Source organism: Myxine glutinosa, chromosome 1 (genome assembly GCF_964187855.1).
Source record: "Myxine glutinosa chromosome 1, kmMyxGlut1.1, whole genome shotgun sequence".
NCBI lineage: Eukaryota > Metazoa > Chordata > Myxini > Myxiniformes > Myxinidae > Myxine > Myxine glutinosa.
The window spans coordinates 417353727-417365825 of NC_136261.1; the positions used below are offsets into that span (position 1 = coordinate 417353727).

Genomic DNA, 12099 nt, shown 5'->3' on the forward strand with positions numbered 1-12099 from the left:
TGTACCGTCCACCAAACAGTGATGACTCCATCTACATCTCGCTGTCTGATGATATGGACCAACTTCTATCTACTCATCCCAACTCTCTCTCTTCCTCATATGTGGTGATTTCAATTGTCACCATGCCAGTTGGCTGGGTGTGGGTACCTCTCTCACCAGCCATGGCTCTTCAGCAAAGGACTTCTGCGACTCACTGGGACTGACACAATCTGTCAATTTCCCGACCCGGATCTCAGTCAATGGAACATCTTCTCTTCTGGACTTGGTTATGACTAACTTCCCCGAAAATGTCTGCTGCTCTTCTTCTGCTCCGATCGGATCATCTGATCATGTCCTTGTTAAAGTGGACATCTCTCTGACCATCCTCAGGGAGCCTGCTCAGCGTCGACGAGTCTGGCATTTCACTCAGGCCAACTGGCACGGTCTTCAAGCAGCCATCAATCATCTGGACTGGTCTCCCATCTCTACCACCTCTGACATCAACTCATCCTGGGAATTCTTCCAAAGTAAATTGCTCTCTCTCATGCACAGATTTATCCCATCTCGTCTTCAGTTGTCATACCCTTCCTCCCGTCCATGGTACACGGAATCTTGTGGTGAGGCTGTTGCCCAGAAACAACTTGCCTTCGTCTCCTGGAAAGCAAATCCAACGGAAGGAAATCTCATTTCCTTTCACAAAGCCCGAAACAAGTGTGTGTCCACCCTCAGGAGAGCCATGAAACAATATCTCTCCGTTCTCAAGACCGAACTCTCTTATCTGTCTCCCTCTTCCAAATCCTGGTGGCGTCTGGTCAAATCCGTTTCTGGTGTTTGTTCCCCCTCCATCCCCTCCCTTACCTCAAACGGCTACACAGCTGACTCCGCACGTGAAAAAGCTGAATGCCTCAACTCTGTGTTTGCCTCTAAATCTTGTGTCCCAAACCCATCCCTCTCTGTACCCACCATACCCAGTCGTACCCTGCTGCTCCTGGACTCCGTGTCCTTTCCTCCTGACAAGGTGGAAAAGTTTCTGTCAACCCTCGACTCTGATTCTGCAACTGGACCCGACGGCATCAGCCCACGGGTCCTAAAATCCTGCTCTGCTGCTCTATCTCACCCTCTCTCTGTTCTCTTCACCCTCTCTTTTGCTCAAGGTCAACTGCCATCTGCTTGGAAATCAGCCAACATCACCGCTTTGCACAAAAAAGGTGCAAAAACAGATCCTAGCAACTACAGACCAATCAGCCTTCTCCCAATTATCAGCAAAGTCATGGAATCCATCATTGCTTCGGATATGAAATCTTTCCTCTTCTCCAATGGCTTGATCTCTGATCATCAATTTGGTTTCAGACCAGGTCACTCTACTCTGGACATGCTGCTTCTGCTGTCTCAACAATGGATGGAGGTCCTCAATGCCAAACAGGAAATTAGAGCTGTCTCCCTCGACATATCACGTGCCTTCGACACGGTCTGGCACCCCGCTCTGCTCACCAAACTCTCCTCCTTTGGTATCCATGGAAATCTCAACGCATGGCTGGCGGACTTCCTCTCTAGTCATCGTCAACGTGTGGCACTGAATGGGTTTCTCTCATCTCCTCTTCCTGTTCAGGCTGGAGTTCCCCAAGGCAGTGTTCTGGGCCCCGTGCTTTTTCTGGTCTTCATCAATGATCTCTCTGACTCTCTCGAAAATCCTCTCTATCTCTTTGCTGATGACTCCACTCTCTGCCGCTCCATTCCTCTTCCCTCAGATCGGCAGTCTGCTGCCTCCTCACTCTCTGAAGACCTGGACAAAATCACAGACTGGTCAAACAAGTGGAACATGTCTTTCAATCCTGACAAATCTCACACTCTTACTATGTCTCTCCGAAAAGATCGACTGGACAACCCTCCCATCTACTTTCTCAACAATCCTCTCCAAGAAGTTCTGTCGCTCAAGATTTTGGGTCTAACTATCTGCCATGATCTTTCTTGGGAAAACCACATTTCCAAGCTGGCCTCCAAAGCCAGTCGCCGACTGGGCATCCTCCGTCGTGCGAAGTCCTTCCTCGGCACACCTGAGCTCCTCACCACATACAAGGCTTTCATCCGCAGCTCAATGGAATACTGTTCTCCCCTATGGGCCAGTGCTCCTGCCTCACACCTAGCTCGGCTTCACGCTGTTGAAACCAAAGCTTTCAGAATTATTGGAATCTCCCGCGATGAAGCTATCTCTGAGGGCCTTTCACTCACTCACCGCAGGCAGGTAGGTGGTCTTTCTGTCTTCTACCGACTCCTCTCCGGCCTTGCTCCCCCAGCTCTCTCTGTGCTCTGTCCCCCAAATATTCCTACAGGTCGCACAAGATCTGCCAGCAACCCTCTGATGGTTAAACTGCCGAAATCTCGGCTCTCTGCTCACCTTCACTCTTTCATTCCTCTTTTCTCCCGCCTCTGGAACAAACTCCCTCACTCCCTTCAATCCCACTCCTCCCTCCAGGTCTTTAAAACAGCTGTTCACCACCATCTCTTATCTTCCCCCATCCAAAACCTTGATCTTTTCTACCCCCGCTAATTCACCCCAGATCCACCTTGTTTGAAATTCCAACTTCTTTCCTGGAAGTCCTGGCAGTGTCCATATGTTTTATACCTCTCCCACCGCCCCCTTCCCATGCCCCCCCCCCCAAAGCCCTCGCCCTCTCTCAGATCTCTCGATGTCTCCATGTCTCTCGGTCCCTGCTCTCAAATGTTGTGTTTGTGTCCTTCCCCCTCTCTCCCCATCTTGTCTACCGCTCCCGATGTTATATGTTTTATGTGTCGGTTTGTCTTTCTGTGTGATTAATGTTCGCTCTTTCACGAGCCTCGATCTTGTATACAAAAAAAAATAAAAAAAATAAAAAAAATAAAATAAAAATAAAAATAAACTTTCATCACGAACTGATCCGGTTATTTTGGGTCAAATCAATCAAATCATTTACCTGTTCATGACGACGTGATTTACCTGTTCATGACGATGTGATTTACCTGTTCATGACGATGTGATTACTGATTGATGTTTATATTATAATAAAGTTTATATAATTTAATAAGTTCATTCTTCATGTTATTTGATGTGAAATGAACTTTAACCCGAAATCTTCATTCCCCTCACGAAACAATACGGATTCTTCTTCTTCAAAAGCGTCATTGAATGGGATGTTTGAGTGAAGAAAGTCCGTCCATGTAGATGAAACCCTTTTTGTTTACCTGGAATGGACCACCGTCGTTAATAGTGAAGGTGAGAGTGGGTTTGGATCGGATCACAGGTAGAATGTGGAACCCTGGATGGAATTAACAGAACGTTCATCAGGTATCCCGAATCACACAGTTGGAAACATGACCAGGTGACCTTTCCGATGTTACTTTCTCTTTTGGTCCGATGAAGGGTTCACACCTGAAACATCAGGTTCTCATTGTTTCCCACGGAGGTTTTAATCTTAATCTTCATGGAAATCTCTTCCATCCAATCAAAACACAGAGATAAAATCATTTAATAACCAGTGTAGTGACGTCACTAAGTTAATTGAGCATCATCAGGTGAATGCAAACTCCAGAGAAGGCGTCACATCATGGACTGTGATTAACAATTCATATTCACCTGGCGGGAGGTAAATCGTGATCATACAGGTGCTGCCCTCAGGGTGACATTGCACTCCGGGAGTGGCAGTTTGGGGTTCACCCTCGAATTTCCCCAATTGGGGGAAACTCGAACCGACAACACTTGGTCGTGGGGACTGAGATCTCGCTACACCTGGATATTTAAACAAAGAACAGGTAAACACCTTCATGTTATACATTCACTAATTCACTTCTCTTTTTTATTTTACACGTCGATGCCATTGAATGTTGATATTACAACCTGTATGACGAATCTTCCCAGGTATTACGTTTGTATCGTGAGTGAAAAACCTGCGATAAAACATGTACGAAACGTGCTTTGTGACGTCACAATATCAAAATGTGCAGTGGAATTGAAAACTAGGGTGTTTCACAGGTAGGATGATCCATCAATGCGTGGTAGGGGGCTCATCATGGTGTTTCACAGGTAGGATGATCCATCAATGTGCGATATGGGGATCATCATGGTGTTTCACAGGTAGGATGATCCATCAATGCGCGATATGGGGATCATCATGGTGTTTCACAGGTAGGATGATCCATCAATGCACGGTAGGGGCTCATCATGGTGTTTCACAGGTAGGATGATCCATCAATGCGCGGTAGGGGGCTCTTCATGGTGTTTCACAGGTAGGATGATCCAACATTGTGCAGTATGGGGCCATCATGGTGTTTTACAGGTAGGATGAACCATCAATGTGCGATATGGGGCTCATCATGGTGTTTCACAGGTAGAATGATCCATCAATGCACGGTACGGGGCTCATCGTGGTGTTTCACAGGTAGAATGATCCATCAATGCACGGTATGGGGCTCCTCCCGGTGTTTCACAGGTAGAATGATCCATCAATGCGCGGTATGGGGCTCATCATGGTGTTTCACAGGTAGGATGATCCATCAATGCGCGGTATGGGGCTCATGGTGTTTCACAGGTAGGATGATCCATCAATGCGCGGTATGGGGCTCATCATGGTGTTTCACAGGTAGGATGATCCATCAATGCGCGGTATGGGGCACATCATGATGTTTCACAGGTAGGATGATCCATCAATGCGCGGTATGGGGCTCATCACGGTGTTTCACAGGTAGGATGATCCATCAATGCGAGTACCTCTCTCGGATGAACGTTAAACGGTAATTCCGTCTACCGACATTAGTTGTTGAACGATAAAGATCCCAAGGTGTCCTTCGTGAAGTGTAGGTGAGCTATCGCCGGCATCCTGAACAAATTACAGAACAAATCCACTGTAACCTGCACAGGTCATTGGTCATCAACGTCACAGGTCACTGCACTCAGTCAATGACGCGACCTCGACACCTTGTGCCGTATTCAAAAGAAGAAGAAGAAGAACCCATGATTAATCACCATACCTGGTTCTGTTCTGAAGCCTCGTCAGTCCAAACACCATTGAACTTACCCGCTCGTTTCACTCACAGTGAAATGTACCTGTGGAATTCTGTACCTGTATCTGGTGGTGGATGCTTCTTCATCACCATCAGGTATTGTGGGATAACTGCCACGTGTTTACTGTGTCCAGTAGATATCAGGTATGGCACCATGTTTGTACCTCAAGGTGCTGTTCCCACCTGCCAGCTCTTTCACCTTCCACACACCTTTTTAGTACGAGGACCATGTTGATGTACACGAGACACCTTGATATCTCTTGGTTCTTGTACAAGTTTCCGGCCGCACAAGGAACGATTTTGCTGTCAATCTCTCCAGGTTAGACCACTCACCTCAGTCTGGAAGTGCTGAATTCCTGCCCATGGAGCTCTCCAGGTGTTTTGGTTCATGGTCCTGATGTAACAGCTTTCAACACCTCGTCATCGTTCCCTGAATGTTGGCAGATGTTGTGAGCGGTGCCACGCGTTGTTGTACCTTCCAGTGTGTTCATGGAAGTCCAGGTTATCAATGGCACTTTGAGTGAATTTTCCACCTTTAAGGTCTGTGGGAATCAAGAGCTCACCTTGTTCCTCGACCTCCTCACTAGTCCGTGACATGGAAGCGATACATCTCTGGCTATTTGATACCCGACGATATTGTTAAAACGGGTCAATATTTTAACTCCTTCTTTACTCCTGGTTTGTTTAAGGTGTGAAATGCTCGTGGGGATACCTGCTACAGGTGCACAAATACCTTGATCCATATTCAGCACTTTTTCCCGATTTCTCTCACTCAGTTCCAATTTAAGTCTGACTCATTCATCTCTGACTCATTCATCTCTGGAGTTGCATCAGTCACCATCCCGGTCACGTGATTGTCGAGGGACACAGGTACATATTCAGGTGCAGAATCACAGCGATGAATAAACAGCGATGGATCACCTTCTGGATTCTTCTTCTTCTCAGTTTTCGCAGGTGTCCTTCAAATCATTCCGGAATGATTTAGCAGAATGGTGGAAGTTAACGTTCTATTCAGGATGAGCACCTGTGGTTGTGGATTCGTCACCACTTTCCTCTGCACGTTTCTTCAGGCAGGTAACCTTTGATAGAAAATAACCTGTTGACATACCTGATGAACAAATTATAGAAGATTTACCTTTTTGTTGGACTATCATGATCTTTGATCCACGGTCTGCATTGTATTCTTCATTCCTTTTTGAGAATGGAGCACCTGTATAAAGGGGTATTCACTATACCAGGTACGGATAACCAGCACCTGTATTTGTGGTGAAGTGAACTCAGACATATGATTCTGTTCGGATCTTCAGATAAGTTACCATCTTTGTAAGAGGTGAACCACTGCAGATTATCATCATGTACTGGATCACAGGTGTGTTTCATCTGCAGGTGAGACTTTGTCATATTTGTGCACAAACAGGACTTATGGTACCTGAAGTCATTATCAATCATGTCACCTCAATTGTCACCATATACCTGGATACGGTGTGTCATATCATCATCACCGAGTACCTTTTCTTGCTCCCATATCACATTTTGTCGATGATCCTTTGTACTCACAGGTAGTAATTGATGTTCACCTGTGCGATCTCGTTCCTTCACACAAACGAAGCACTGATTTCTATGGTCTATGGATTTAGTAGCGGATGACCCAAGGTGGATCTACACCTGATGACCCAAGGTGGATCTACACCTGATGTTCCCAGAGTTCGTTTCTGCATTTTTGTCACATGTGTTGGACACGTGATGATTTCACTTTTTCACAATTTCCACATGTGACATGACACATGTTTCGGATTCGTCACTTCTGCCCTTGTTGTTATTGTATACTGTTAGGATTTTTAGTTTCAGGTAATATTGTTGTTAAGATTTCTGTGTGAAATGGAGATGACTTTTGTAAAAGGTAAAAATGAATGTTTGTGAAGGAAAAAGAAAAAAACGCGGCAAAGAAACTGGAAGATGAGAGAGGAGGTGATCGGCAGGGAGAGGAGGAGACAGGTGACGTGGAAAATTTTGTGACGTCCCCAAACGAGGCACAGTTCCAGGCGTTAAAAAGATCGGAACTGAGGACGTTGATCAAATACAGTAACTTGGAGGTCCGAGTTAATATGAAGAAGGCAGAGATTCAGACGTTGGTGGTGGAATATTTTGTGTGAATGAGGAAATGGGAAGAGGGAGCATTGGATTGGGTACCAGAGGGAAAAGGAAATATGGAGCTCCGGAAAATGAAGATGCAACTGCAGAACCAGGAACGATTAAAAGAGTTGGAATGGAAAGCAGAAAAGGAACAAGAGGAAAGGAAAGCTGAAAGGGACTTAAAGGAACGGGAGATGGAGTATCAAAGGGACTTAAAGGAATGGGACATGGAGTATCAAAGGGACTTAAAGGAGCGGGACATGGTGTATCAAAGGGACTTAAAGGAACGGGACATGGAGTATCAAAGGGACTTAAAGGAACGGGACATGGAGTATCAAAGGGACTTAAAGGAACGGGACATGGAGTATCAAAGGGAATTAAAGGAACGGGACATGGAGTATCAAAGGGACTCAAACGAACTGGACATGGAGTCTCAAAGGGACTCAAACGAACGGGACATGGAGTCTCAAAGGGACTCAAACGAACGGGACATGGAGTATCAAAGGGACTTAAAGGAACGGGACATGGAGTATCAAAGGGACTTAAAGGAACGGGACATGGAGTATCAAAGGGACTTAAAGGAACGGGACATGGAGTATCAAAGGGACTTAAAGGAACGGGACATGGAGTATCAAAGGGACTTAAAGGAACTGGACATGGAGTATCAAAGGGACTTAAAGGAACGGGACATGGAGTATCAAAGGGACTTAAAGGAAAGGGACATGGAGTATCAAAGGGACGTAAAGGAACGGGACATGGAGTATCAAAGGGACTTAAAGGAACGGGACATGGAGTATCAAAGGGACTTAAAGGAACGGGACATGGAGTATCAAAGGGACTTCAAGGAACGGGACATGGAGTATCAAAGGAACTTCAAGGAACGGGACATGGAGTATCAAAGGGACTTCAAGGAACGGGACATGGATTATCAAAGGGACTTAAAGGAACTGGACATGGAGTATCAGAAGGAAATTGTACTCAAGGAGGTTGAAATACGTGGAGGACGGAGAGAAATCTTATCTGTGCCGGATAGTTCGACAACAAGTCAGAATTATTGGGATGTTGGTAGACATGTAAGACTGGTTCCACCCTTTATAGTCCTGGCCCTGGCATAGAAACCTGTATACATCTCAGAAGGCATACACTTTGACAGTTGTTTTGAGAATGGGATACCCCTACCTTCAATAATCTACTAGGTGGAATTCCTGAATTTGAAGCATGAGCTGGAAAATGACCATTTTCCAAACTAGCCGCCACGGGGCCAGTACCAAAAAAGAAATGCCTATACGTTTTGATAGGAACATAGTAGATTGATGATTTTGGTGTATATTATGGGGGTTTCAGGTATGCCGGACACAGTGGTGCTGTTAAAAAATCCGAAATCCAAGATGGCCACCACCAGAAGTCTGTCAATCAAGAAAACATGTAGAAATTTTAATACAAATGTAGTAGAGTGATGATTTTGGTGTCTATTTTGGTAGTTTCAGGTGTGCCTGCCATTGTGGTGCCATCAATAAACATTTTAGATATTGCCTAGTCATTGAAATCCAAGATGGCCGCTACATGAAGTGTGCCAATCAAGAAAATATGCATAACTTTTGATAGAAACGATGATGGATTACGATTTAAGTGTCTATTGTGTGGGTTTATAGTATTTCATACCTATTAATATTGGCTTTAGGGAAACTAGAGCCTGTCATTTTCTGTTTTAAGAAAGGGCATTTTCTGTTTCATCAATTCTCAAACTGTTAATTTCACTTCAGTCTTGCAATGCAAAATGTATTAACATGTAAGATAAGAGTATAGAACATAAAGTACAAATTTCATTTCAGACTAGTACCAAATTCTGGTATTTTAACAGTTTTTCTGCTTTGAAATGGAAAATGACATTCCCAAGGTAACAGTAACATTTAGATATTAGCTAGTTTTGGACAATAATTTTTAATAACAAGAATGAGAAAAAAAAGAAACATTGCAGAATAATATTACACAGCACAGATGGAATGATCGCCAGTCATGGTATGAATATGATTTCAAGCACAGAGAGTGGTAAGATATGATAATCCAATTAATTATCATGTCCCATCCTGACCCTGTTTAAACAGCCATGATTTAATGTACTGTCTTATCTGCATTACTCAAGATGTCACTGGCTGACTCCTTATTTTGACACACTGATTCTTGTTGCTTGTAAGAAAAGATCACACAATTTTGCCCTGCCTTTTTGCATGGGCACCGCTTTGTGTCACACTTTCCCATGCATTTACAGATGACAAGCTTCTCGTGGGGTCATGGTTTGAGACATTTTGCAGGTGTTACGGATTCGTCACTTCGGTTGTGGTGGTTTGCATCTAATGTAAATATTTCTGATTCCAAGTACTATTATTGTTTTCAAAAGGTTTATTGTACATGAACTGTTTTCAAAAGGCAAAAACGTTAATGTTAAAAACAAACAGGAAACAGGATCGGGAACCGGAAGACAAGGAAGAAGAGGAGAAAAAAAGAGGGCGGAGCGAGGGAAGTCGGAAAGGAAGCGAGTCGCTTCAAGGCGAACGTTGCGAACGAAAATCGCTGGTGAACTTTTGGGGTTCCTGGGAAAGGAATTCCTTTGACAGCGTGGTTAGCGCTGCGACAGACTAACCTGTGTGTCAGGTTTTGGCTATCAATTCAGGAGAAAATCATCGCCGTGCTGTTGCGCCACGAGACCGGGCCATCGGCCATTTTGACTCGCGCAGGACTTGTGCTTCGCTCGTGGTTTCGTTTCTTTTCGACAATTCTCAGCACATTCAGACGTCGAACTGGGGCATCTGTGTGACGGGGCTTTTTGAAGGCTAATTCGTCCAGACCCGAGGGTGTGATCTCTCAGTCACCTGTAGGGTGCCTTTGGATTTCCCAGTCGCTTTGAGGGCGCCTTTGTACAGCTTCGGCTGGGTGACTGCCCTTGCCATCCGCATGGGATTCTGGTCTCGATTGGACATCGTTCTAGCGATCGCTGGAGCGAATCAAGTTCGTCTTGAAGACGGGAATATAGAGACATTGGGGAATGTTATCTTTCCACTCAATTGGAGCACAGTGAGTTATCCTATACTAGCTGATGGTACCATCATAAGATGTGTTGATTGTATTGTTTATTGCTATTATTGTTGTATCGTTATTCTTGTGTGATTTTTAATACATTATTTGTTTCTTGATAACCATTGGTGTGGTTTCACTCTTGGATTTTGACACAGAATAACATATTTTTCTGCCGTGGCTCCTCTCGGGGCTTGGAGGTACACCGTGACAAGGGGGTCGGGGAGGAGCACGTAACAGAAATTGGGGGCTCGTCCAATTGGCTCGTGGGCTCGAAATTGGGTCTTCGTCCGGCATTAAATTCCCTAATAACATTCGGCTGGGATAGAATTCCCTAACATTCCCAAAATTCCCAAATTTGGAATTTTTCTAACATTCCCAAATTTTTCAAAAACTTTTTTTTTGAAATTTCTTGTGTGAAGGTTAGTAGGTGCTAATGGATAGTCACCATGGTGTTTGATGCAGGAAAGTTTGTGGCATCCCCTAGTGAGGCACAGTACCAAGCGTTAAAAAAATCGGAACTCTTGATATTGGCCAGACATTTTAACTTGGAGGTCCGAGTTAATATGAAGAAAGCAGAGATGCAGACATTGGTGATAGAAGCTCTGGTGGGACAGGGCACATGGACAGAGGTAGCCTTGGATTGGTTACCTGAGGAACAAGAAAATGTGGAGCTCCAGAAAATGGAGATGCAACTGCAGAGCCAGGAAAGGTTAAAAGCAGAGGAAAGGAGAGCTGCAAGAGAACTCGAGGAAAGAAGAGCAGAGGAGAGGAGAACTGAACGAGAACTCGAAGAAAGAAGAGAACAGGAAAGAACAGAGGAAAGGAGAGTTGAAAGAGAACTCGAGGAAAAAAGAGCAGAACAGGAACTAGAACTCAAAGAAAGAAGAGAACAGGAAAGAGCAGAGGAGTGAAGAGCCGAAAGGGAGTTAAAGGAATGTGACATGCAGTTTCAGAAGGAAATTAAATTCAAGGAGCTGGAGTTAATGAGAGAACGGGGAGAGGTAGCATCCATGCCGGCTGGTTCGACAATTAGCCAGAACACCTGGGATGTTGGTAGACATGTGAGGCTGGTTCCACCCTTCAATGAAAAGGAGGTAGCCAAGTTTTTTTTACACTTTGAGAAAGTGGCTCAAATGCTAAAATGGCCTGAGGAGTCCTGGGCCATGTCAGTGCAAAGTGTTCTGGTGGGTAAAGCTCAAGATATTTATTCGGCTTTACCGATTGACCAATGTGCAGATTATGAGATAGTGAAGAAAACCATTCTCAAAGCCTATGAATTGGTCCCTGAAGCTTACCGGCAAAAATTCTGGAACGCCAGGAAGAGGGAGAGTGAGACCCATGTGGAGTTTGCCAAAATGAAAGAAACCATGTTTGATCGGTGGTGTGATTTGAAAGGGGTTAGGAAAGACTTCAAACTGTTGGACCATTGATCCTGGTGGAGGAATTCAAAGAGTGTGTCCACGAGGACATTAAAGTACATCTGGAGGAAAAGAAGGTACCAGAGTTGTATGAGGCAGCAACCATGGCAAATGACTATGCCTTGACACACAGGATGGGGTTCCACAAACCTAACTTCTCACCTAGAATTAGCCAGGGGAGTTATGGTACATCTGGTGAGGAAAACGAAAATTCATGGGGGCGGCCTAGAGATGACTATGAGGACAACTCTGGTACCGCGACTTTTAGGAATCGGAAGACGATAGTTCCAAGACAGACTTATCTTCCGGGGGGCTCGAGGCAAACCACGACTTTCTCCTCCGGGCCTAATTGCACTTTGTGCAAGAAACCTGGACACTTGATGTCCCAATGTTATGCCATGGAAAGGAAAAATCAGGAGCGGAGTCAGACTAGTACAACTCCGAATGCATTGGCAAATGT

At 44.9% G+C, this 12099-nt stretch overlaps 2 protein-coding genes across 4 annotated transcripts in view; both read left to right on the forward strand.

Annotated features, from left to right (window-relative positions):
* Positions 1 to 12099, forward strand: part of LOC137419629 (uncharacterized) — a 130314-nt gene that overhangs the window by 55098 nt on the left and 63117 nt on the right. The gene's annotated exons all lie outside the window — the stretch shown is intronic.
* LOC144889864 (uncharacterized) lies at positions 6672 to 10402 on the forward strand. 2 transcript variants are annotated; one of them, XR_013622123.1, is made up of 3 exons: positions 6672 to 6691; positions 9416 to 9502; positions 9603 to 10402. XR_013622123.1 is itself a non-coding variant. In XM_078771070.1 (2 exons), the coding sequence occupies exon 1, from the start codon at positions 7704 to 7706 to the stop codon at positions 8259 to 8261; it is 558 nt and encodes a 185-aa protein (XP_078627196.1). In that variant the 5' UTR covers positions 7672 to 7703; the 3' UTR covers positions 8262 to 9502; positions 9603 to 10402. The 2 variants fall into 2 exon arrangements, 1 of the variants encoding a protein (XP_078627196.1); XM_078771070.1 differs by lacking the exon at positions 6672 to 6691 and having other exon boundaries at positions 7672 to 9502.